The following is a 27,199-nucleotide window of genomic DNA, read 5'->3' on the forward strand; positions in this document are numbered from 1 at the left end:
AAAAAAACCCCAACAAAACAAGACTGTAGGTTGAAGGAGGAATTAGTGCCAAGCAGTAAAGGTCATCAACAGGTACATTTAATATATATCACTTGTCTCTCAATTAAGAATAGAACTGGAAAGTTAAACTATTTAGAAATTGTTTCATTTAAAAGATTGCCACATACAACTGTTGCCACAATGCCAAATCAGTCAACATGTAACACCTGGTAAGTTATGTGCTTGGAACACAGCAGCAACTAACTAAATTACAGCAGCTAAGTAATTACACCCAGGTATTAAACTACGCTCTATTTCAGCATTTTCTACATTTTGTTATATGAAAAAATAAAGACTCCATGCTAACCAAGTACTCCAGATAGCCTACAGATGTGGGGAAAATAAAGTAACACAAAACCAATTATTTCTCTGAATACTCAGAAGTTTCTCACATGAGGAGTTGCTCTCTATTCTGACTGCTGCACTTTTTCTTATGTTGCTATCTAAATTTGAACCAGACAAGGGATGAAATGCAAAATCAAACAGAAGACACTGAAAGCCACACCTTTTGCTAAGGCAATTTGAAGGTGCATAACTTACAAGTCACATGTGTTGTGGCCCAGGATCAGAAAAAGTCAAGCTGTACTTCACTGCTATATAAGACAGTTCAGAAAAAAACATAACAAGAGTAAATACTCTGTTTCATTTTGGAGGGCTTTTTTAGACTTTAAATGGCTTCAATTGCTGCCTTGTCCCACCCTTACATGAAATTTAGGTCTTGGCAGTGTCTGCTTAGTTATGTTTTTAGACAGAATTCTATATAAGCATATTTTTTGTAATTTCTACATATAACTCTTACTTAGTATAGGCTCAGTTTCAAATACAGCCTCATCTTGTTCAATTCTTTACAGGGCAACATCAGAAGTATGCTCAGTGCATTAATAGCTATTGCATCTTGTATTCATCCTGAATGGATTAGGTGGTACATTTTCCTCTAAATAGCACCCAGGAAATCTATACAGTATCAATGCTTTTAAACTCTTTAGAAATTGAAGACTTATGCTTTCATTACAAAAAATCCAGGTCATGAAATCACTTATAAGTAGTACAAATTTTGAGCTACCTTTGTTCTTGTTTGCTATTCCTCCTCAAAACAACATTTATCCTCTGTTCTAAATAGCTACAGAATGCATGATGCTGAAGGAGCACCTATTGATCTGTGCAGCGAGAGGATCTAGGTTTCTATAATCAGATTTCAGCATCCCACAGTAAATTTCAGTTTATCATGTCATTTCTCATTTCCAACCTATCTCTAAGATAAATATTCTCCTCTTGCTTCTGTTTTCTGAACACACTGCACCAATGTGAAAAGCCTATGCAAGTTCAAGGAGAGATGGGCCTCTTGCATAGAAGAAAAATTCACTGACATGTATTTTATCTGTACAAAAATAGTTCTCACCAATCCCTGAGCTACTGATGCTGGACACTGCTAGAGTAGTTAGGAGTTACATTATTTTTTTGGTTTTGTACTTTTAAGTATCTGGTAGGGGCCACTGTCAAAGACAGAACACTGCTTCAGGTGGAGCCTGGACCTGACCACACAGGACACTTTTTTATTAGTCTTCTATTTAAGTGTAGTTATCAGCTTATTTTTGCATAAATACGTGTACAGACATTTGCATTTTTTGTTCAGATAGAGCAAGTGGAGTTTTATTACATCTGATAGAAGTCACTGCACTCTCAAGAGGGACTGAAACTAACACTTGAATAAAACATATTTTCAGCTAACCATCAGGGAAAAGCCAATCTACTTGACTCTCAGAAGCTAATATAAAAAACTGATGGCAAGTTAACAAACACCAACTCCATTCTTTTCCAGGCTGTGGCAGTTCATCTCTCCAGCACATACACCATTTTTACAAAGTTAACCAAGAAATAGAGGTAACTAAGGGAAGGAGCTGCTCACAATCTCATCCACCTGCCTATCATTAGAGAGCACACCTGGACCCTTTCAAAGCCCGGATCCACAACCTATTCTCCTAACACAAAGCCTATTAGTTTTTAGCCCAATCAATATTTAACTCTCTTCTGCAGGGTAATTTATTTGCTTATTGTTGATAAACCATCAGTTCTAGGTATTACCTTTACTTTCCACATAAGTTAACTTTTGACTGTTATTTCAGGCTAATCCATATACTTCTAGACATACTCCCAGTGACTCCCTGCACTCTTCCCAGGGGACAAATATGGAGTGTGACCTTTCCAAAAGAAATCCTTCTATACTGAGCAAAAAGGCTTTATCCAAAAATCTTTAGGCTTCAGTTCTTTGTGGATAAAAACCTGTTTCAATAAAACCTCCCCCTTATGATTTTAGAGCAAGAAGTTACCTTCCTGTAAGGTACAAAATGCTCTTAACCCTAAGAAAGAGAAACGTGAAGTCATAAATATAAGGTACTTTTAAGTCAAGCTAACCAACATTGTCAGAGCCAACAAATGATAAGCCTGAAAGGTCTTTCACCCATGGATTGTTTTATTGCCCCCACTATCACATAATACAAAAAGCATCCTTCAGCCAAACACTTGCCACATACTAGCCCACAGAAACTAAGAGCCACTCCATACACAATTTTATCATTCATATCTGTTTTGGTACAAGTGATACAAACAGTACTATAGTTTCTCTCTAACTCTGGATTTACAGAAAGCAGAGCTCTCTAGCACTTACTCATTTGCTAATGGCTTACACCCCAAGTGGGAATAAGCCTACAAAAACCCCTATCTACTGAATAGCACAGACCATGTGCTGTAAACCTGCCCAAGAAACAGCAAGACAACCTTCATGCCCGCATAGTGACCAAAACTCAAAAACATTAAAAATATTCTACATGCACTTGTAACTACAACACACCAACACAAAATATCTCAGCTGTGAAACAGACTGCAGGTTTTGTGCTGTTTTATGAACCACTTCTTACTAAAAAAAAATTTACTTTCTGTGCCTCTGCTTCTAGCCTGTCCTTTACATAACAACTACAAGCAAGTTTTTCTATTAAAAAGCAGAATTGCAAGTTTCACTCTACCTTGCTGAAAAATTTAACATACCTTGCACTTCTTTCCTCAGAGCTCTCCTACCATGAAGCATAGAGGAGGTCTGTCAAAGCAGATCTGAAGCTTTCTGCTGTTGCCAATCTACTTCTACTTCCAGTTGCAGGTGGTTCCTCTTTATAACACAAAGGCCTTGGCTGGTTATTGTCTGTGCCTCATTTGTTTCAACATGAGGGTTTTTTGAGCCATGGAGAAGAAGCAGAAATGCAGAGCAAGCACCACCTGAACAAAAATTAAAAAACCTTATTGGGTCACAAGTCTGAAAGTCTCACAAGTCTCTCAACAGTAAAGATCCAAAAGTGAAACAGAACTTTCCAGAATAAAAGAAATTATTAGTATAATTACAGTTATCTCTTCCAAATTATATTGAACAACTAGCAGGCACTAGAAAACCTCTCTTTTTATGCTTTGCAAATCTTAAGCATAAACAGTAGAAAAAGGCATATACTGAAATAGAAAAAAAGTCTTATAACATCCAAGTGTGTCCTAGACATTCAGGGATCCCTAAGGCATAAGCACAACTACTAAATTACCTCTGTAAGTACCAGCTGCCCAAACCACCTGGGAAAGAAGCACAGGTGTTACTCATTGAGGCCAGTACCCAGAGGAGTTTCTCCAAAGAGGAATTTGACACAGCTGTGACTGATTTGATAAAGCATCTAAAGATGACAGTCTCGTAATGTTAAGATAGTGAAGACCAAAAAAAAACCAGAAGTGTCTATTTCTTAAGGAGTTACTAAGAAAGTAAATGAGTTTGCATCTTTAATATCTAATCCTTGCTTGAATTATCACCTCCCAAAAAGTTTCTAAAGAAACACTGTCAACTAATGTAACAAAGCACCCCACAGTAAAAGAGCTATTTTTCTTTCCTAAATAAAGTATTTACAATATGTTATTTTAAGGAAAAAGACTTGTCTAAAATTAACAACTCTACACCTGTTTCATCACCTTAATTCTATTTTAACCTCAGTGACATTTTGGTATGCTGAAGCTGTCTTAAATCATTAATCTAACTTGCTCACAATTAGCCCATACTGCTTTGTAAGAGAAGCTATTCTCCAGACTACATGTTAATTCCAACTTTAGAAGATCCAGTAGCAAAATTCAGCCTTGTCTTTCAGATAACAATCAAGGAGTTTTCTAGAAGATCTTGCTGTGCAATGGAAGAACATAGGTATCCCAAATAGCTGGTATTGCTCATAGTTTTTACTAATGGTACCTCACAAGTGTTGCATCAATAGTGACAGTCTTGTGGCATGACAACACTTAGCAGAGGGATAAAAACTATATAACTGCATACTGCTAAGTTGACATAACTCACATGAAACTCTTATTTTACATGCACATCACTTTTTTTGCGCATCAAAATTTAACAAATCTTGACAGCTCTTTTCTCTACCAGCTCACTATTTCCCAGTAGAGGTAATAAAGATCTGAAGGGAAGATACACTATGTTACCGACCTTGAAAAGGACCAAAGTGTGATTCACTCCTCTACCTCAAGGATGGATAGAGATGACCTGGCAAATATGTATTTGTGAATTGAGGCCATTTTCAACAGCTCTTCCTTGTTTTGCCAAAAAACAGGGAGTTGCAATGAACTTGATACTTGTATCTAGTACATCTCTCCCTCTAATGAAGGCTTCTGCAACACTACCTCAAAACACAAGGAGGAGGAAGGCCATGCAGACACCAGCCCCCCAGATTTTAGAAGCCTTTGACATGATTCATTCAGCATGGCCACATTCAATCTCCTTCCATAGAGATCCTCTTTAGGTACAAATCCAGACATCATGATGAGCATGTCAATTCTCTACTGTATTTGGAATAAATCAAGGATCTCCTTTGTATTTATGGCTCATATGCTCCCTTCACTTGAAACAGCTCCCACAAGGCCTTGACAGATCATTTGCTTGAACCATCAAGTGATCAAGTTACATAAACCTTAAAATATTTTCCTTTCTAGCATATTTCTCTTACCATCCTACACTTCTATCCGTCTATACTGCAGTACTAAATATCTGGTCTGATCAATATTGCTATTGCCTCTTCCCTATTCTTATCTCACAGCTCTCTCACCTCTCTTTATGCTCCACCCCGCAATGTGTTCAAATCAAGGCTTCTCATTTTTTCTTCTCCTTTCCCTCAATTGTTTCTTTTTATTATGCTGCTTTTTCTTTTAAGAGAAATTGTTCTATTCATTTTAACATATATTCCACCTTACTGTACCTTCTAAAGCATCTTCCCATGGGGACAGGGATGCACCCACATAACGACTAAAACATGCAGTTACTATGGTTTTATTAATTCAAGAAACAGGATCACATTTTTCTGTCAGTGAACATGAATACACCTATCAAAATAACAAATTTCAACATGTCTTGGGTCTAGAATAGAAACATCTAACAAATCTGAATAATTTCCTAAAATAGAGTAAATCATCTGATGTAATACAAAATTATAAATGTTCCCATTGCTCAAAAACAATGCTGAGTGAAATGAATGAAAGGATTTCATTTGAACCTTTTAAGCATGCAAAGCACTATAGATACATTTTAGTCTTGGTGTTCAAAAATCATTTCACTCTGAAGAGCATCTCTCCTGTCCCATCAGTCAGTACCCAGGAGTTCATGTGACTTGTCCTGTGGGGACTTGTTCTGTTCACACTTCAGGTCTGAAATTACTATTCATTGTGACAAACCTGCTTCTAATTGCACCCTGATGGTGTGTCCTCAATCCACCTCATGACATTGCTAAGATAAAGATGTAGACTGAGAACAGAGGTAGAACACTAATATATGTTGCTTAGCTCACAGAAATGCAATCAGACCCTTCCAACATTAGCTGTTGTATTCTTGACAATATTATGAGGCAATTAACATCACTATGTATTGGCTGATGGAGGTCAATCATCTCACATTCCAGGAGGCAATTGTCTGAACCAGGAAATGCTGATGAATTGCCTAGCAATAATTCAGTATTAAGACAGTTATTTCTACTTGTACCCCAAAAAATTAGACAGAGCACCAGACAATAAATGATATCAATAGTATTCAGACTAAATAATGTTTGCAGCTATTACTATAGATTAACATATATATACAGACAATAACATTTAAGAAAAATTAGCTTCCAGTGGGCTGAGACTCCCTTTCCCTATGCAATTATCTTTCTTTGATACCACCAAATTGCTGCCCCTTATGTAGACTAATCCCTAACTAGTTTAAGCATTAGAGAAATGGGTTACTGCAGAACTGTGACCTAAGAATTTACCAAGGGAAATTACCCTAATGGCTCTCAAGAAATCCACTTTTAAATTTCAGTCATGTCTCTCACTAACAAAATAGCACCTTCATTTCAACAGCAATTCTAAAATATCAAATATCCACATAACCTTTTCTTTCCTCTTGCTGTCAGAGTGTTTTCCAAGTTTCTTTGTGTTCCTAACGTATTGGCTGGTTATGTTTAACAGATGTAAGGCATCAGTTAGGAAGTATATTCATCTTCCAAAAGGTTACATCTCCTCCCCAAAGTCTTAGACTGCAATTTCAGGTTACTCAGAACAGCTATCCATCTGACTTATCAATTTGATTTACTTTTTAACCCAGTTCATGAATATGACTGCCATCTTACTCCCCCCCCCTTTTTTAAATTGGTGTCCAAATAGAAGAAAAATCACAGCACTGAACACCTCAACATTTCCATGAAGTAACCTTCTGAGAAGGTCTTCAAGTCAAAAGCTTCATTTGGATACACTTGTTTTACTAACAAGTTTGCACAGAAGAGTCCAAGTGTCTTCTGCTCAGAATTTTTTCCTTTAAAAAGAATTTCAGAACACAAACAAAAATGGACACAAATTCTATGTCATGCAAGACATTGTTTGCTTGAGCTGCCTCCTTAAGAGCAGTCAGTGCTTCAACAGGCATATACAAGGTAACAGGAATAGTTCTGTTCCCAAGAGCTGCCTTCTTTACACCTCTCCTTATTTCACACATATACCAAGAGGTTTTCTTCCAGTCAGTTCTCTAACCCTTTAACTTTTTTATCATACCATTAACATCAAGTAAGTCTATTTAGATGTATCAGAGTTAAACAAAGAATTACCTTAATTACTTATACTATCTTCCAGACTGTTACATAAACCAAGCAGTTTATTCTAATCAATGCAGTTCTGCTTCACCAGTTTATGACAGACATTTACCTCAACAAACAGAGCCAAAAAGCCCACTTTTTTATATTGTCTGGTATTCAAGAGATAAACTCAGTGCCCCATCAGCATGCTTCATTTTTTTTTAATTTTACTTTCAAGCTTACTTAAAAATACCAAGTGGATAAATCATAGGGCCTGCACTTGTTTACTTCACATTAGGTAACATTTCAGCATTCTGTGAATGCTTCCTCATTAATCTCTCTGCCTTTAGACTTAATTTATTCACCTCAAAAACCATAACCAGACTGAATAGAAGCCTATAGCTGTGCGTAAGTAATTAAACTGACAGTCAATAAATTAAAAGCTACATGTAGTCCATATTCTACAACATGAAAAGCATACCTTTTTATACCAAAACAACCTTATAACTCTAAAAAAAGAAAAAAAAAAAAAGAGTTGTCTCATGACAGTAGAAGAAATTTCTCATTATGGTCTATTTGCATTGGGTTTTTTAGACATGTTTGACTTCAAATATCTCATACTTTAAATATAACCAGCTACTTAGACCTTAGGAAAAAAAGGTAAAAAGTAAAAAATTACTACTCACATGTACAGAATCACAGTACAGTGATACCTGACAAAGTAAATCATCAGCTGCTAAACCCATCACAGTACTTGGATCTTACTGCAGTGACTTTCAGAACACACACTTCACTGAGACTAACAGAAGAGTGAAATATTGTTAACACCTCACACTGCTATTTCGAGTGTATATCAAACCCAAACATCTTCTACACATGCTTGCAAAAAGCAAAGAAATTAGATTGGCACTTAACAACTGTCTGATCTGTTACCATTCCTTGAAAAACCTTGATTCAATTTTTTTCAGGAAACAAATAACAGGTAAGACTGAAAACCCCATGGATTCTTGCAACAAATCCACTACAATTCTTAGTCCAAATATTTTACTTCTGAGAACTGAGGGAAAATTTTCATTTTGTATAATCATGCACTCACATTTCATTTTCTTGCTGAAATAACAGCCCTCAACATCCCATCATGATTCCAGCTGATGTGATCACTATCTACGGATCCCAGTACAGTTATCAGTACAGGAAGTGCTGGAAAACACACAGAAATAGGCCATGGATAGCTTTGAGGGAATATGAGTGGATTAAGAGTTAAGATTCAAGTAAAATTCAACTTGACACAGTGCTACACCACAGTTCCAATAGCAAAAACAATTTCTCAATAAACTGCTGTCTGACCATCTTGTGGAGATTGTCAGCTTATTTCACAGGAGAGGCAGAAACCAACCCAGGTGTCAAGGATATCTACCTAGGGTAAGACTTGAGATTCAGGTTCAGTTGCACTGCAGACAAATTTAGTTTGGCAACTAGTATGGCTAAAGATCCAAGCATTAATGGATTTCCATATGACAGTTCAGTCCACACACCTAATTCTGTCTGCATCATTTGCATCTGAACCGTAATTCCTCTCAGCTCATGAAAACCATAGTAATGTTCTCCTGTTTTGCATGCCAGTTCTAAAATCCATGTTTACTAATCAAATGCCATATGTATACAACCATCTGTAAGTGTGCAAAGTATTCTAGCAATTTCAGTTTATTTGTAGAAGTTACACTCTTCTGTCCCGTTTCGTTTTCCAGATATACACGAAAAAATGGTACTAAACTATGTACAGGAAGCATGGTGGACTCTACATCTACTCCTCCATCTGAATAGCAACTTTAACAAGTCATCCATTAAGACTACAAACTCAATGTTTTGCCTACTCTGATCCCTCCCAATACACACACAACAGTTAGGGGATCTCAGAGGTTCAGGCTACCATACCTGTTGGAACCCCATTTATTTTGCACGAGTCGCCATGTCACCTTTTGTAATTGAGTCTCCTAATTTCCATTATGTAAGAAAAGAGATGGGAGGTGGAGAAGAGGCTACTGGGCATGCCACTTCAAAAGCTGCAGCAGGTACTCTCTACTGGCCATGAAAATTAAACTGGCAATGATTGAGGAATTATGACATGTCCATAACATCTGAGATAAACAAATACTCATTTATTTTACCTGGTGCTGTGATCTCACCACAACCTCAGACCAAACACACCTTTTGTGAATCACACCATAGAACCTTTAATGACTGCAGAAGGCTGAGACTAGAGTTTCACTTTCTGCCTAAAATAGGGTACAAACAGAAGTACTATGCCTCCCACCTCTCTGCAGAACCTCTGGTTCACTGCTGACTCAGAAGGGAAGTGCACCTACTGAGTCACTGACACCTTGGCCACTGGCATTTTTGCTGGCCCTTACTGACCTTGTATGCAAGTCAGAGCAAGCTGATACACCTTGATTTACAGGCTAGCAGAAGACTAGCATGCACCATGGTGTGAATATCAGCAAGGAATTAAACCAAATTACATTCCTACTCCCTTTAACTCTTAGCCTTATGACACTTGGAATCAGTCACAAGTCATGACAAAGTTTATTCCTCAGTTTCAAGACATACTAGATTACTATGTATTGCTGCTTCTGAACACAAGAGCAAACTTGATGTCTACATACAAGGTCTATTATACAGAATTACCTTTAATAAGCAAACCAAAAAGCAGTCACACAACACATCTCCTCACGACACCAGTGTTCTGCAAAAAAACCTGTATGTCCTCATAGGGCCACCAAGATGATCTAAGGCCTGGAGCACCTCTGCTATGAAGACAGGCTGAGAGAGTTGGGTCTGGTCAACCTAGAGAAGAGAAGGCTCTGGGGACACCTTATAGCACCTTCTAGTACTTGAAAGGGGCCTACAAAAAAGCTGGGGAGGGGCTTTTCATCAGAGAAGATAGTGATAGGACAAGGCATTATGGTTTTAAACAGAGAGGGAGATTTAGGTTATGGCAAAAGGAAGAAGTTCTTCACTCTAAGGGTGGTGAGGAACTGGAATGGGTTGCCCAGGGAGGTTGTTGATGCCCCATCCCTGGAGGTTTTTAAGGGCAGGTTGGATGAGGTTTTGTGCCACCTGATGTAGTGATGGGGTTCCCTGCTCATGGCAGGGGCTTGGAACTTGAGGATCTTTAAGGTCCCTTCCAACCTTAACAATTTTCTTCTTTAACCTAGAAAACTAGCTTAACACTCAAGTTTCTATATACTTGTCTAAATATATACGAACAAAAACACCCCTATCTTACTGTTGTGTTTAACCATGACCCATTTATTTCAGCAATGAATGCCAATCAGTGCCAAAACCAAGCTTATTTGCAGGCCTTCATTCATTACCTTAAACAGCCTAAAGTCGTGCTTACTCTGAGTAACCAACACATGCCAACAGCAGGAATTTTGCCATGAAATCTGAATTATTAGAACATTGGCAATTGAAATTTTCAATGAACTTCACTCTACATTCAAAAACATAGCAGTTAACAAGTATGGCAATAGCAGCTACATGACATGGTTGATAAACCCTTACTGGGAAACAGTTACTACAGAACTTTATCATGCTCATCCAGGAATCTTAGAAGATACCTTCCTATACATAGAAAATTATGCTTTTAATTTTATGTCCTAACAAAGTAATCAATCATCAATTTTACACATTATATTTCTGGATCATTTATTTGCATATCTGGAAAAGCTCCTTAAACATACCCTAAGAAAACACAGACTTCTTACTAGTGCAAATGTGAAAGAAACATACGAGCCATGTGCATATTCATTCCTCACAGCTACAGTAATTCATGTGCTCCACTGCCAGTTTCAGATTAACTGCTGGTTTGATGCAGCAACTGACCCATTTGTTGTAAATACATTTTCTTGCTTGTGGTGTTGAGCAAGTTATTTATGTGACAGGAATTTCACTTATCTGTGTGAAATTCCCTCCCGGATTTACATCTTCTAGGACTATTGCCCAAGAATGAAGCCTGCTATTCTGTGACAATCCTGTTCTATAACACATCCAATGAAATAACATTTAAGAAGCCTCAAATACATTTACAATTTCACTATTTCAACAGTACTTAATACTGTTAAGTGTCTAGGGAAGCCAAAAGTTCTTAATCATGGTTCAAGTATGAAGAAGCAAAACATTTTCTCATCCCCAAGTTCTCAAAGTAAAAAACTACATTTTTGGAAGTGGCATCTTCCAGAACCGTCTTGGATAAAAATACCTTACTTGTTTGAGCATTTCAACTGTCTTACTGCAAGACTAGAAGCCATGAAACAGCAAAGTAGAAAACATGGATACATGTAAGATACCATCCTCTTCATAAACAGCTTGTTAAATCTTTGTCTCTGCCCCAGCTGCTTTAAAATTACAGTTTTCAACTCGCGTATCAGTTCAAACATAACACATAGGGGTCTATTTATGTAATATGGAAGTAAAAATTAGCCCAAAACATCATTACTAGTATATTTTTTAAGTTAGTATGCATTATTTCAAGAATTAACCCATAATCATTACATACATGAGGTTACATGCATTTGATTAATACATACAGAATTTATTAAAATCAATGACGACATGACTAAAAATAATTCTTGAGGTCTGATTACAAACCAGAGCTGCATCATGGCTTCTTAAGTAACAAAAACATTCCTGACATTTGGGTGTTATACATGCCCTGGAAGAGCTTGAGGAAAGGTTGCCTACATAGAATTTTGTTATCCAGTCTCCACAGTCTATACTTGGTCTTTCTATAAGGTGGGTAATTTTTTTATCAGAACCAGTGAATACCGAGAACACCTCTTTAATACTTACTTTTTGTCAGAGGTGTTATTCAAGAAGATTTTTGCTTATTTTAATGTATTTGGAGACTTATACTCAACACTCCTAGTTTCTCATTACATTACAATGCTGCATATTACATTTACCACAGTTCCTAGCATATTAACAAGACCCTGCCTAGTTACATAAACCATAAGTATTTTTGGTTTCTTTCTGATGCTGTTAATAAAGGTTACACTACTTGTGTTGACAAAAAAAGCTTCAAACCCATCTTGCACCAATATTTACTCACTTACCTTGACATGTGAAATAAGAGAGCATTTGGAAGTGTGTACTATTCAGAAGTACTTGGTGACCAAACCCTACATTGTGAAGATATCTGGATTTGTCAAAAATTGCCAGAGTTTATATTATTAGCAGTCCTTAATTATCCTCCAGCTAATTATTATGATCTCTAACAGTGGTGTTGGAAAAGGATTTCAGAGCAAATTGAGATGGGGTGAGCAGAGTCACTGCAGCTTAACTAATGCATTACCTGTCAAAAACTTCTTAACATTAAAGCATTTAGTATTTGGCCCATGGTTCATGAACTATAGCCATTACTGTAGTCACTGGATTTCTTTAATGTATTTATTTGAACATTTAAAGAGCTGAGCTATTACAAATATTCTGAAGTCACAGACCACAGTTAAGTCACTAATAAACAAGATACTGCTTTGTCATATCATAGCTATTCTATTAATTTATCTATGTCTGCAAAATTAAAGTAAAAGTTTCCTAACAACAGTAATTCACAGAGAGAAAACACATGAGAGGACCTTTTAGATTGGATCCAATGAGAACTGTAAGGTCCCTTGTGACAGAGGCACATAGTCTTAGGCAGAATAAAATGATCCAAATTTCCATCTACACATTCCAATGCAAACTATGTTTGATATCTTATGCCACACTCCCAAGGCTGGAGAGCCTGGATATGAAATGATATATTACAAATTGAATTAAAATTTACATAAAACCTCAAGTTTTAAATTTTAGGTAAAACATGTGGGTTTTGTAGCCCATCTTGCACAGTCATCTTCAAATTATCTTCTTAAGAGCACACAACTTATTCAATGAAAAAAATGGTGAGATGAAAGAGAAAAGCTTGAGTGTGCATATTTTGAGCTGAGTGGATGTGTGGAAGCATCTCTACTGGGCAAAGATGATCCTAAATTCTCTTCCAACTATCCTGATATCTTGTTGGGTTTTGTTATAGCTCAAGTAAATGTTTAGTGAAAATATGCTTACTCTTTGGTTAAGTCAGCATGATGCCAATACAGTTGAAGGGAGAAATACTAAGATATGAATGCTTGTGCACAGCTAAACAGTGTCCCAAGGGTGTACTCAACATAGTGCTGATGTAGTCAGCTGTTGCAAATTTGTAAGTCTCTTGGCACAACACATTTGAGTATTTTTAGTCATATTTTGGTGTACAGATGGTTAAGTCATGGGGAGATGTTATAGAGGAGAGTACAACAAGGCTTTTATTAGCCCAAATCCATTTATTTTTCCATTAAAGATATTTATGTGCTGGATCATAATGCAATTCAAGTTTGATAGACTACTTCTCCCTCACAATTTTTTCTTGAACCTCTTAAAGTATTTTTATTATGGTGAAATAACAAGTAGCAGTAGGAGTGTCCTTTTGAGTGTCTTAGTCTCTGATTTTCTGAGGTGCACACATGCTGATGCACCAGCTGATTAAAAAGCATGTGCTTTATAAAGGTTACTTTTAGGTAAGTTTTGTGGTCATGTCTTTTTTCCTTTTTGACTTGTTCTGTTTGTCAAAATGAAACGAACAGTGCAAACTAGATTTAAAGGAAAAGCTCGAAGAGTATAATAGGCCTTGAAAATCCGTTAATGATAAATTAAAACACATTTCTTGAAAAAAAATTGCACAGCATAACCCATAACATTCATGACATTCACACCTAAAAAAAGTTTATTGCTATGGTGAGTGGCAGAGCTAGAAAGTAAAGCTTATTCCCAGAAGTTGAACTCTATGATGAAGCCTATGTTGCACTCAAAATTCCACCTCTTGATGGACTGCTATCTTGTCTTATAGGCAACTTTTTTGTAGGAAAACAGTATGACATACTGACCTCAGAACTGAAAGAAACTTTAAAGAAAAATACGCATCAAATATGAAAAAATATTTACAATTAAGCCAGAAACTATAATAATTATTTTGTTCTAGATTCACAAAAACATGTTTTTGTATTGAGATGAACTGAGGCATTCACCAATGCAAGTAGTGAGACACAGATACTCTAAGTTAACGTTAACCCTTGAGCTGTATTATGCACTCCAGTAAACAATAAGCTACCAGGAGCACCTCTAACGTCAGTATTTTTCCCCAATATATTCCTCTTAGAATTTCAGACTCACCAAGAACCTAGTAAGAATTCAAACCAAGCAGAGAAGATAATTGATACCCATTTGTTTTTGAACAAGTGGTCCTTTCACACCTTTACACAGTAGCCCTGCTCTGACCAAGAATGAGTTATGCTACTTAAAACTTATTACTTCGAAATTGCTTTTTATTGCTTAGAAATTATTACTTTGGGGCTCAAATTAGAACTACAAAATCCTGAAAACCAGGGACACTGTGTCCTTCAGAGCAGACAGTAACATCAACAGCTAGTACACTTTGCACCAAATACAACATTTCAATTATAAATATCTAACAACAGAAGAGTTCATCTATGTATATAAAAAAAGTGTATCTGCAACACAGGACTTGCAATTTAATCATTTAAGTAAGTAGCCCCCAGACCTTGATACTTTGGCTTTCTTCCCTTTTAATCTAAATGGTAAACAATTCAGGACATGAGAATGGTCCTACATTTCAGACTTTTTTTAAAAATTGTAATGCCAGCATAAATAGTAACTGGCTTTTGAATCTACATTTAAGAAGAAAATATTTAAATTATCTTAATAAATCCACTGGAGGAGCACTGTTGCACTGGAACAGCAAACATTTTAGGATGCATTGAGGACTTATTTTCACATGTAACACTGAATTGCCAATTGTATTAATCTGCAAATGAGTCTTCCTTTGATTAGATGCTACACATCTGACAGCTGCAATACTTTCTATTTAGAGTGAAAAATGAAATCCATTTTACATTTACACTACTCAGTATGCCTGCTAATTAATTCAGAAATAAAACTTAACTTAGAAATGTTAGATTATCAATTATGTATGCGCAAGCACAATACAAATGTTTTAATTTTGCAATGTGCAATTATGAAATGGATTAAGAAATTTCTGAAATTCTCCTCCATACATGAGGAAATCATGCAAGTTCCTCCTCAACTCATGTTCCTTCTTCCAAGAAATATTTCAGGCCAAAGTGATCAAGACATTCAATATTTAAATGAGGCTACTGATTTAAGGAGCAATACTATTCATATGCTTACAGCCAGGCACATGCAGACCACATATGCCTCACTCATTGAGCACACAGTATGTACAAGTCCCTGATGATTCTGAATAACTTAAAAAGCACATACCTAGATATGCTTTTCAGCACAGGTGTAAATAGATACATACCTTGTGGTTTCCTGTTATCTCTATTACCATGACACAATACAAAAGAACAGAAGGAAGCTCTTCCAGTCACATGGGTAACTTTCAAGAGCACAGTATTCCATGTGATCCAGACTCAAATGATCCTCAGATGTGAATTGTTTACCCTCAACTTCCACTCAAGCTTTTTAGCAGTCAAGACTATAACACAACAAGAACAATCACACTTGCTTTCAAAATATCAAGTCCATGCTGGTTCTTCATTTCTCCTTTCTAAAAAACCTAGCAAACTACGCTTTATATTGTCAATGGTCAAGCAAAAGGCAAGCACACATCTTCCTAAGAGTTACATGCAAATAAATCCACCTAAGCCATTTCAAACTGCTCCATGCATACCAAAGCTTGCAAGGCAGGCATGAAAACATCCAAGACCAGACACGAAGTATTTGTACCGAGAAATGCAATTTTTCACTCGCACACCAATACAAGTTCATAAAAACCTTTCAAGAGCTTCCTCAGCATCTTTCAGTTTTCAAGTATAGATTTACATAACTAACCATCCAGAACCCACATATACATAGATCAGACATACCAATAACGCACAATGCACTTGAAAGGAGACAAATTCGTAGTAAACAAGATAAAGCAAACAACAGGAAGAGCATTAAGTAAAATAGGTTTTATTTTCTCTTTTCTTTAAAAGCTGGTAATAATCCCTCTCCACAAGCAGCATGATCTACAGAGGTTTCCTTTTCCCCACACATAGTAGAATTCATGGCTTGGAGGGTTTCCTGTCTGTTTGGATATGGCACAGGGGGCAGAACTGACCAAGCCCAGGAGGCACCTGCAGCATCTCTCAAGCTATACATACACCAAGTCAGGCCAAGTATAAGTTTTTCAAGGCATATACACGTTTTGACTGCAAGACCACAGATCATTCATGTTTCAGACACATTTTTCCATCTATGATGTCATGTCATTCAGTTGTTACAAATAAAAGGAAAGTCAGAATCATGTGCCTTCAGAGAACACATGTCAAATCACCAGGTTACTTAATTCACCTTATTAGTATCTAGGCAAGTTACTGAACTTTGTTGCAATTTTCTTTCATTAATGGAATAGAAGAACATGCTGACAGAATTGAGCATAGTTTTCCTCTTTGATAATGTTATTTAATGTGACTTATACATGACACAACTGAGAACACAACAAGAATTGAGGCTCTTTTTCTCTAAACTATACACAAGACGAGGAAGAAAATACGTTGTTTAGGAAGCAATGCTCACACCAACTGTTAGCTTTTGGCCATTGGGCTTTGAAATTCCTATTGAAATGAGTGCTAGCATCATAGAAGGAAACAAGGCAGGCCATTCCATACTCAAAATTGGAACTGCAACCAAACAAAGGAGGATTTAAACTTCAAGAATCATACATTTTACTAAGTGCAGTTCTCTAACTCAAGAACAGATGAATTTTCTAAGTCATCATTACTGAGATAAGAAAACCACAATCTAGGAGTTCTCCATTCCCAAGACAAAACTGCAGTCCTGCCACCTGCACTACTGTAGCAGTGTCTGGCACAAAGGCCACACCACTGCACTACTAGGGTCAAGCAAACAACTCCCCTTATTTATATGTAAGAACACAGGATAATCTTGAGCTTCATTGATGTACCCAATTATGAAATAAAACCTTTTGTTGGTGTTGTTTGTTGTTTTTTCTGATTACATGATCATCCATCAGCCTGCTGGATGGTAATACTAAGTTATTTACCTTTTGTACTCTGAGTAACTATTTGTACAAGAGGGACAGGTATGCAGCCTTCTGTTGTAAAGCGCTAGCAGATCAATTGATGATGCCTCAAAAATGACTCTCACCTCAGAAACAGTGTTCCCATGCTAAGGCTTTATCAGACATATATTTTGGTATTATATTATTTTTAAGTTTTCCTACTTCTATAGCTTCTACATTGCAACTCAACCAAGATAAACATACAAGACCTGAGGACACTATGTATCGAGTCTGACAGAAGGGGCATATATGTCCATATATACAGTGACATATTCCACAGAGGATTTCAAGAAATATTTAATTTCTGGCCATATGTGTATCTACATTGACAGAAGAAAGCAGTCACTGCACTGTATTCTTGCACTAGCTTTGAACTTGTCTTACACTTAGAGCAAAGGTGTTTAATGCCGTCTTCAGGAGCATCTGTTTTGTCTTCACCTACAACACACTGTTCTCTACAGAACGGACAGAGTCATTACTAAAGAAAGAATCAAGAGTCACCCAGTAAAGGCACAAGAACAAAGCTACCCATGCATTTTTTCCTTGCTAATAACTGGACCCAGGTAAAGAATTTCTGCTGTAAGAACAAGTTCCATCATCAGCACTACATCAAATACTTCAATTAAAAACACGGGCTCAATTTTGTATTTTAAAACCAATTACATGGACACTTATCTCCAATGCCTTCAAAACACAGCAATCTAAGAAATCTGATGAAACAAATCATGGCTCTAGTACAGTACTTACGTTACACCAGCTTAAACTCTAATACAGTCAAGATTACTTCAGGATAATACTTGGAACGCATACACACAGTAGCATCCTCTTCTGCAGGATCTTCTAATAGAAATTTAGCCCACAAACTTGCCAAAAAAATGTTGAACACTTTTATATTACATCTGCTCTAAGAAATATTTCTGCTGACTAAAAAGAGGGGGGAAGTCGTTAAAGAGAGCAACTTATGCCATACCAGGTAGAAGTTAAATATTATACAAGATGGCACCCCATCTTTTCCAAGTTAGCATTTTCATCATACAACGGTTACCACAGGCAGAAGGTGCAGAGAAGTGGAGAACAAAGAATCCTTCAATGCAAGCAGTGTATCTTGCAAGAAAAAAATCAACCAAGTTTTAGCATTTGTTTTATCATTTTTCAAATAAATGAAAAAAGAGCTGCAAGTGACTAAGAAAATAAATCCAAGTGGAGGAAGGACATCCAACTATATTTTTAATGGCTGCTAATAAGCTCAAACAGGGTAGCTTCCACAGGTGTCAACGTGAAAACAGCAGAATTCTAATTGCTCTGGGCAATTATAAATTTAGACTGGCAGCTAAGTGCATTTACACTAATTATACTTAACATTTCATGCATTCCAATTAACAAATTAGTCTCCAGAAGTTTGCAGCATTTTTATTTCTTACTACTTTTCCTGAATGCTTTTAGCAGAAGTGTAGTGTCTTTTACAGATGTCAGCAATAAAGCACAAGAGTAGATTCATCCAACATGAAATATTTCAAGTAAACGTAATAGAACAACAGCAACTCAAGACAACTACTCAAGGAAGTCCACATCTCCAACACCTTACTTACACAGAGATAAAAGAAGCACAATTCTTGAGTCATTTCTTGTTATGGCAGGACCTATTGCAAAAAGAAGGCCAGGAACACAGATCGTTGTAATAAATGAATGGGTAACTACAGTTATTACAAAACAGAGCTACTGACTGCAATTCTTATGCAGAAATTAACTTCAGGAGCTCAACTATCTATAGGAGGGCCAGTCTAGCTCTCAGGCTCACAAAAAGTTATCTGACCTTTTGTTTAGCAAAACAATAGCAATTAGCATGACCTTCTTTACATCCCAAGCTATTGTACTTGTTTCTTGCCTTTAATCCAAATGTATTACAAATAACAAATTTATCATGTTCCAAATTATATGCAAACCTTACTGGAAAAAAACTTCCACATTTCTATTCTATTTTCATATAATGAAATAGCAGGCTGCAACATGGTCACCACTTGGAGGAGGACATTCCCTCCATTTCTTTAGTCTCTCCTCTTGATACCCTTCCCACTTTTTCAAAATCCTTTCACTGATTTGACTATAACTATTAATATATCAAAAGCCCTGCCTGCTACAATTGAATTCCCTCCTGCTTATAGTTTTAGTGTAAATCAGATATTCTTTGTCAAAGTGTGACACCCAATACTCACATTGAATTTTTATTATTCAGAAAGCAGCTTGTATCCAAAGAAAGCCTCTTCTCATAACCAGTTTTATTGTTTATTGTAAAGAGATTCACTCAGTAAGAAAATTTGATTAGCACAGCTCACTAAGTGTTCCAATTATTCTGGGTAACTCTTCATCTTTCTCATTTACCAAGCCATTTATTTTTGTCATGCACACTATGTACCATAAAAATGTTTTAATTATTTCCAGTTCAACAATTAAAACCTTCAGAAAGGTCCTCTTCTGGCCTTGGCAGATGATGATGTTTTCCTACAGACACCTATTTCTCTGATTTTCTTACCCAGTTCTTAAAGCATTTGATATGGGATTAAGTACCAGAGTCATTTTGGTTTTGTAAATTAGGACATCATGTGGTATTTAGACAAGGGAAATCTACAAAACAGTTCTTCAGCCTTTAAATTACAACAGAATTCCTTTCCCTAAGTCCCTGCCATTCATTCAAACGCTTTCTTTGCAACATCAAATGCTCTTACTATATCTAACATAAGTTAGGTTATGAAGGATAGTCCTACAAAGAGCTTATAAACCAACTGCCACTGACACTGAATCATCATAATTCTGAAAGCATTTATTTTTGCTGTCTTAAATAACACTTAAACAGATGTCCCAAAACATACATAGTATCAGGAGCTGAAAAAAGGCAAACCTCAGAAAAAACGATCCATTTAGTTACTAAAATGGATTAGTATTTTAACCTTCTATAAAAATACCTCCCAGATTATCTTTTCTTCTGTGACCTAGGGAGCGGTGTCCTCTAATAGAATTTTAAATTTATCATGCACAATGCAGAGGGATTATAACTGACTAGGGTTCTTCTATAGGGACAGTGCAGAAGGAGAATCTGAATCCAAATTATGATACACAAAGGACACTTAGAGGATCAAATCCTTGGTTAGGAAGATGTACTAAAACAAGACAAAAATGTTAGAACATACTTTCTAGAGCACAAACCTCAGAAAGGTGATAACATCCAGAACACACCATCTGTGATATGATCCACACAACAAGAGGGTGGTTCTAGACATGGGTGTTGATGCTACCCCAGTGTAAATCCAGAGAACTCTGGGCAGCCGCCTATGGCAATAGCTTCCTTCTCCTTTTCATCCCTGTATTGACACTGGTCAAGTTCCAGGTACAGTAGATGTGGTTCCAAAAGTATGACACATAAGAAAGAACATGGAATCACGTCCAGGTTTTCATCCCTTTTTATCTTCCTTATTAAACAACTATCTGAATTTTGTTGTCTTAGAAACTACTTGGTTAAATTCTTACTTCTGTTGTTCTATAACAACAAGCCATCCATTGTCATTTATTTTCTGTCCCTTTCTGTCCTCGTGGGAAAAGACCTTCTTTAAAGTTAAAACTTAAAGAATCTATCTATATATGTATATGGCAACTATTTAACTTTACAAGAAATTTACTGGAAACTTGTGAGCCCTTGTAGTTTTTTTAAGCGAGGGCAGAAATGCACTTTCCTGAGCAATTCACTCTGCACATGGGGTAATTCTGACACCTAATGGCTGCTTCTGTATATGGCCTGTGCTAAGTCCTGATGAGACACAGCCATGACATCAGAAGCACAAGTACCACATGAAATATTTAGAGTCCTCAGAGTTAATTTACACTCTCACACACTTTGCTGTGTCCCCTGAAGCACAGACAAAATTATCTGCATCTTTCTGGTGAAAATTCAAGTTTTATGACCCTTTAAATTCCCATTCTTGATTCACCTGTAACTGTCTTCTTTCACTACTTATACCCAACTAGATTCATTGGCAGCAACGACAAACAGTGCCTTGTGTTAATTAGCACCTGCCTCATCAAAGCCATTCCAAATCAAGCAGGCAGGCAGGGCAAGTGCATCTCTGCACCAGGTCTGAAAACCATCTCTCATACTTCAAATATGAATAGAGCATACTTGGCATATTCTAAAGTCAATTGCCAGGCCATGACCAACAGATACAGAACATGTGACACCTACCAGGTCCTCCCCAGAGTCTAAACAAACTGTACTCACAATTACAGCATTCTTTTCAACTGCAACTTGTGCCCTATCTCAGAGTGCTCCTTCTGCACCATTCTGCTCTTCAACAAAACTGCCAAAGCTCCTCTGAAAGCTTCCAAGACTTTTTTTCCCTTCTCCTCAAGTAGTTGCACAATTACCTAGGGCAAGGAAAAGTAAAGAAGCAGTTACTGTGACACATGCCCTTGACAAAATAGAGCCATGTAGCTGCACAGCTCCTCCCAGGAAGGCTGGCATACACTCAGTCTTGCTTTCAAAAACTTTCAACTAGTTTTGTATGGAAAGGAATGAAAAATAATGCATTTCACCTCACAACACATGGATCAAGTATTTCTTCTGGTAAAGGCCAACATATTAAACTGGTGGCTTTTCCAAATGCCACATCATCCTCACTACTCCCATTTCATGGGGACAAAGAACTAAAAGCTAATTGTTTATGAAGGCAGCCACCTGCTCTGTGGATGATAAAAAATAAGCACTGAAAAGTAAATCAAGTTCTAAGGAAAAACTACAGAAAAAAATACTTAATGTCACAAATCATAGTTCATTTCAACAGGTGACTTGGTTTCTAAGGCTTAGCTAAAAGGCACAAGTGGATGGGTCAGGTCAGGGAGAACCCCAACAGACTGGAGTTAGGACCAACTAATACTGCTACCAGATTTAAAGGCAGGAGAACACTGTGACAATGCTTGATTGGAACACCTCGCTAACTTTTAAAAGCTTGTGCTGAGACACAGCCAGTACAAAGTAAACCTCACGAGAAGCAAATCAGTTTCCAAAACACTGCAAACGAAGTAGGGAGCTACGGAAGAAACTCGGGTATGAGTTCCCAATGATCACATAACAGCCTAACCACTCATACTAACATGCCTTTCCCTCACATGCCTTCCTCTGAATTACCTCCAGCAGTTGGGTGGTTGAGAAATGACTGTTCGCAGACATAAAAATGTTATGATTCATGCAACAAGACATACTCTTTGCAATAGCTTTTTGCTTAATAATGCAGTAATAACACCGAGAGATTACAGCTTCCTACAGTAAATCCTGATTACCTAGGACTAACTTCTTCCTGCAGTGATCTAGATTTAGGGCTTCACTACATATGTGGGAAAAAACAAAACAAAACAAAACAACCAAACCAACCCAACCAAACCAACCCAACCAAACCACAAACAACAAGAAACACACACACACAACTTTCCAATAGGACAAGTCAGTGAAGAGAACAAGAGCTCATTTGATATGAACGAGCCACACCAAAAAAAATAATTAGGAGGAAAAAAAAAGTAATACTCACTTAAGCATAATTAAAGCCAGTTCATGTATATACTTCCCATTTCTAGTGTGGGTTACTAAACAGAAACAGATTGTTGCACAAAATAATAGACATTATAGTAAACATCTATACTTGCAGAAATGCTGTCTTACCTATTTTTTTCTCAAGACTTAAACTGAACTTCTTACTTGTTTCAGAAATGAAGTAAAAATATCAAAAGCTATTAAGTATAGCACATCCTAGCCAGGAACTCATTATTGACCAAGGTCAAGCTTGTCTATACCCAGCACCCTCTTTTTACCTGATTTCATTCCAGCTGAAATAATACTTCGACTTTATTTCCACTTATAAGAAAGCTACAAAATTGTTTGATGAAAAAAGTGGTTTAAATATTTGAAATGTCATTTTTAACAGCCAACATACCATAGCAGCAATTTATTTCTATATTTTTTTTTTAGATACACTCTTTGGTCATCTGCTATTGCAGTAAAAATTATTTCAGCCCAACAATAAAGAAAGGAGGGTATTGTAACATGTACAGTTCATTTTAAGGGCCAACACTTGGCCAGAATGTAGGAAGAAACAAGATGTTCAAGTCCTGACCCTAATTTCTAAGCATTTTGATATGGAAAAAAGAAAAAACATCATGTTCTTGCCAGATGACAGGAATTAAGAACAGGCCTGCAATCAGAGAGACACCTTTTGATCTCGACTGCCTCACAGGCATCTAATTCTGTTCTTCTTCTCACCCTCTTGTGCACATGAACATCACTAATCAGCAAGTGTAACTCTACATAAAAGGTGTTATTGTAACATAACCAACAAACCTTAGCACAAATTATTTGCCTCAAATAAAAACAGGTGCTTGGTATCTTGGTTTTGTTAGTTTTTCAGCAGGTAGTTGTGCCACACACGAGCTGCAAGCTCTTCCCTCAGCGCCGCCAGCCGAGGGGCCTTCCCAGGCCGGATGGCTCACGCAGCACCTTCTCCCACAGCCTTCCTCTCTAGCTTCAGCAAGGCCTTACCTGCATTTCCACACCAATATCCAGCATCCCAAAGGAGCCATCTGTTCCTAAGAAACACAAAACTCCCCTCTCCTGGTCGTGTGTGAAGCCCAGCACAGCAAGCACAGGGCAGAGCCCACCCCGCTCGGGGCTCTCCCGGCCTCCCCGCGCTCCCTCAGGCCTCTCTCCAGCTCAGCACAGCTCAACTGCAGCCACATCTAACCCCCCAGGGGCACCGCCCTACACTTGGACACCCACTTGAGGAAAAGACTCTGACCTTGCTGAGAAAAGCAGCCAACATTTAAAAAAAAAAAAAAAAAAACCACAGAAAAAAACAGGGGGCTTAAAATTTTGTTTCATACGAAGACACAAGTAACTCATCCAGCATCAAAGCCCAGTCTGCAGAAGGAGCTCCTCCAGGTGGGCCTCACTCCCCAAAACACAGCTGTGCCTCTAAAGCCCTCTCAGGTTTTCCTGGACACCTCTGGAGCTACAAGCCCCATGCAGGTAACTCCTAACCCTAACAACTAGTAACAAGTTACCACCACCCCAATACAGGCACTGTATATACCCTGTCTTGCCCTCAGGCTACAAACTGATAGATGTTATCCAGGTGACTCTCACTATTAGCCAGAACATCTCCAGCTGACTTGGCCAGTTAAGTGAGTTTTTATCTTCTCAACCCCTCCGCTAGAAGCTGGCCAGGCTTAGAGGAAGACCTGGTGTGGCAGCTCTAACAGGTCAAGATTCATGTTTGGGCCGTGTTAGATGGGTCCCTTGAAGAGAGAAGACACAGCACTCGCGGTGTCTTTGCCAGGCCATTTCTGACAACTTTCAGTCTTTTCCTCTGTTTCAAAAGAGTTTGGTAAAGGAATGGAGACTTAAAATGTTATTCTGGCACAAATAATGTCAAAACAGACAGCTGAGGAGATGAAGGGGACTAAATGAGTGTCATTGCTGGGGTGGGGGTCAGTTTACTCAAATGCAAAATAAATACACAGGTGAGAATGAGTAACAACTGTACAGCTGATCTCTGGTGGAGAAGAAGGGATCTGAAACTGCTCCTTGTTTTCCAATTTACATGCAAGCTGGCGCTCTTGGGCTGTATTTTTATAAGTTTTCATTCAGAAAATAAACAATTATATTATTGTTTCAGTGAAAATAACACTACAATGTATCACATTTGTTTTGCTTGATTTTTTCATTGTAGAGCATGCATGAAACACGGTGAAACAACAGTTAGTAAAGTACAATGGCCTCTTGGGCTACCCATAAACACCCTAAAGTTAATTATTCACTTGCCATTCATTCAATTACTCATAAAGCAATTAATGTTAATAAGAACAATGATCTTCATTTTCAGGCCCAGCAAAGACAGTGTACTAAAGATCAGAAAGCTGGTGTTATGTGAAGCCTGGTGTTGCTATGGTTATTGAGGAGTTTTTAAATTAAATATTGCAGATAGTGTTGACTTGTATTTGCTCTTAAGTGTAACCTCAGGCAATTCTAAATCTAATGCTGAATGTAAACTAGAACCAAGTTGCATAAATTCCTACAAACTAGAAATAAAATACTGCTATTCAGGCTTAGATGGATAAATCTTTTAATTATGCACTTGATAAAGAACAAAGATTGAGTAGCCTCCTCAACACTGAACATGACTGGTTCCTACAATATATTTTAGATCAATTCTTTTTTTCCCTCCCCAATATTTAAACATAGTAATTAATTTTTAATAGCATTTTTCAGACATGCAGGTTTCCATCTACCATGTATCACAAGCAAGAAGCTCTTTCTGCTCTTCGTATTTATCTGAAGAACCAGTCAGACACATGGAGATCTACAGCCTCTGCTAAAAAGGAACTTGCACCAAAATTTATGGCAGTTTTGAGTATATTAGTGCAGAATTGGGCCTTAGTGGGTGTCAAGTTTTGTGGCTTTTTTTCTTGGAGTCTGAGTTTCAGAACTGGCTTAATTATTTCTTGGCTGAAGAAGTGATCAAAATACAAAATTCCCAATGGGAACTGGCAACATGGAAGGATGTGAGCTACTGAAATGAAGGGTTGAATGTACTCAGCCCACACAGTGGGCTGTTATCATCTGTATTTCAAAAAAAAAGAAAAAAAATCCCACTAATTCTTTCTGATCACGATGAGAGGAGGCAACAAAATGTGAACAATATTTCTTTTATGCTGGAACACACTGATGAATTTTGCTGCCAGTATAATACCTGTCACAGCAAAGGAAAACTTTATAGCCTGGATCCTGGTACAGTGGATGCACAGTTACATCACTGGGAGTATGACTGACCTAAGGCAGCAAGTTGTCCCAAACAAAATACTCTCATTTCTAAACTTAATTCCTTCTGTGTTAGGTTCCAAATATTGTGTGCTGCTATATATTTTCCGACAGATCAACAAGTCATTAGCTGTTAGAAATCTCATCCAGTGTAATCAAGTACAGATATGAAACAATTAGCCTCTTAGACATTCCATTTTCTCATCCTTTCTTGAGATTCTGGTCTTAAAATCTGAGATTGTATCTCCTATGTCAGGCAAATTAGGTATCATCAGAACTTGAGAACCAAAGTATTCCATTCTTTTTGACCTCACAAGCAGTGGTGTGTAACAAGTGGCTGGTTATTTAGTCAAGCACTCTGAAAATTTGATTTGTTGAACTATTTGCATCTTTTCTGTTGCAGACCTGTGGGTGCTAAAGTCTTGGAAGAACAGCTTGCTCTTTGCTTCCACAAAAACTTATTTTCTTACCTCTGGTCCACGAGATTGTTTTAAAGTGTGCTTGGTTATTAAAATATTTTTGGGCACAAAATTGTACCAGACACTACTAAAGTAGACAAGAAACTGAAGAACCTTTACCTACTTTACAAACGTGCAGCTACACCATAGCAAGACTTAAGCACCTTCCTCAAGCAGAAACAGGAAATTTGTGCTGTAGTGGCTGGAACAGGCTGGTCTTAAAATCTGTCACCAGTAACTAGTACTTTGGTACTGGAACATTTTTCAGCAATAATGAGCTGGCAAACCTGGATGATGCATGTCTGTCCCTCTGTGCACTCGAATCTTTTCAAAGCACTTTGTCTAGTCCTTTTAGGTGAAGCAGGTGCCACTGACAAACAGCTAACACAGTATGCAGGTTGGGCAGTTCTCCCTGCTGCAGAAACTCCTCCACGTGTGGGAAAAGCCCCTCCCAGGAAACCAGGGGGAAAGTGACACGCGTGGCGTTATGCAGAACCCGCCCCCCGAACCCCGAACCCGCCCCCCGGACTCGCCCCCCGGACCCCGAACCCGAACC

At 37.6% G+C, this 27,199-nt stretch overlaps 1 protein-coding gene across 1 annotated transcript in view; it reads left to right on the plus strand.

The window, feature by feature from the left end:
• Positions 1-9,123: 9,123 nt before the first annotated feature.
• The window catches only part of ZC3H15 (zinc finger CCCH-type containing 15), a 30,049-nt gene continuing 11,973 nt past the window's right edge, over positions 9,124-27,199 (plus strand). The window contains exons 1-2 of the mRNA XM_009995246.1: positions 9,124-9,226; positions 22,084-22,136. Of these exons, the coding sequence (XP_009993548.1) occupies positions 9,124-9,226; positions 22,084-22,136 (156 nt within the window). The remainder of the gene's footprint in view (positions 9,227-22,083; positions 22,137-27,199) is intronic.

The sequence above is a fragment of the Chaetura pelagica genome, unplaced genomic scaffold (genome assembly GCF_000747805.2).
Source record: "Chaetura pelagica isolate M959 unplaced genomic scaffold, ChaPel_1.0 scaffold33, whole genome shotgun sequence".
NCBI classification, from domain to species: domain Eukaryota; kingdom Metazoa; phylum Chordata; class Aves; order Apodiformes; family Apodidae; genus Chaetura; species Chaetura pelagica.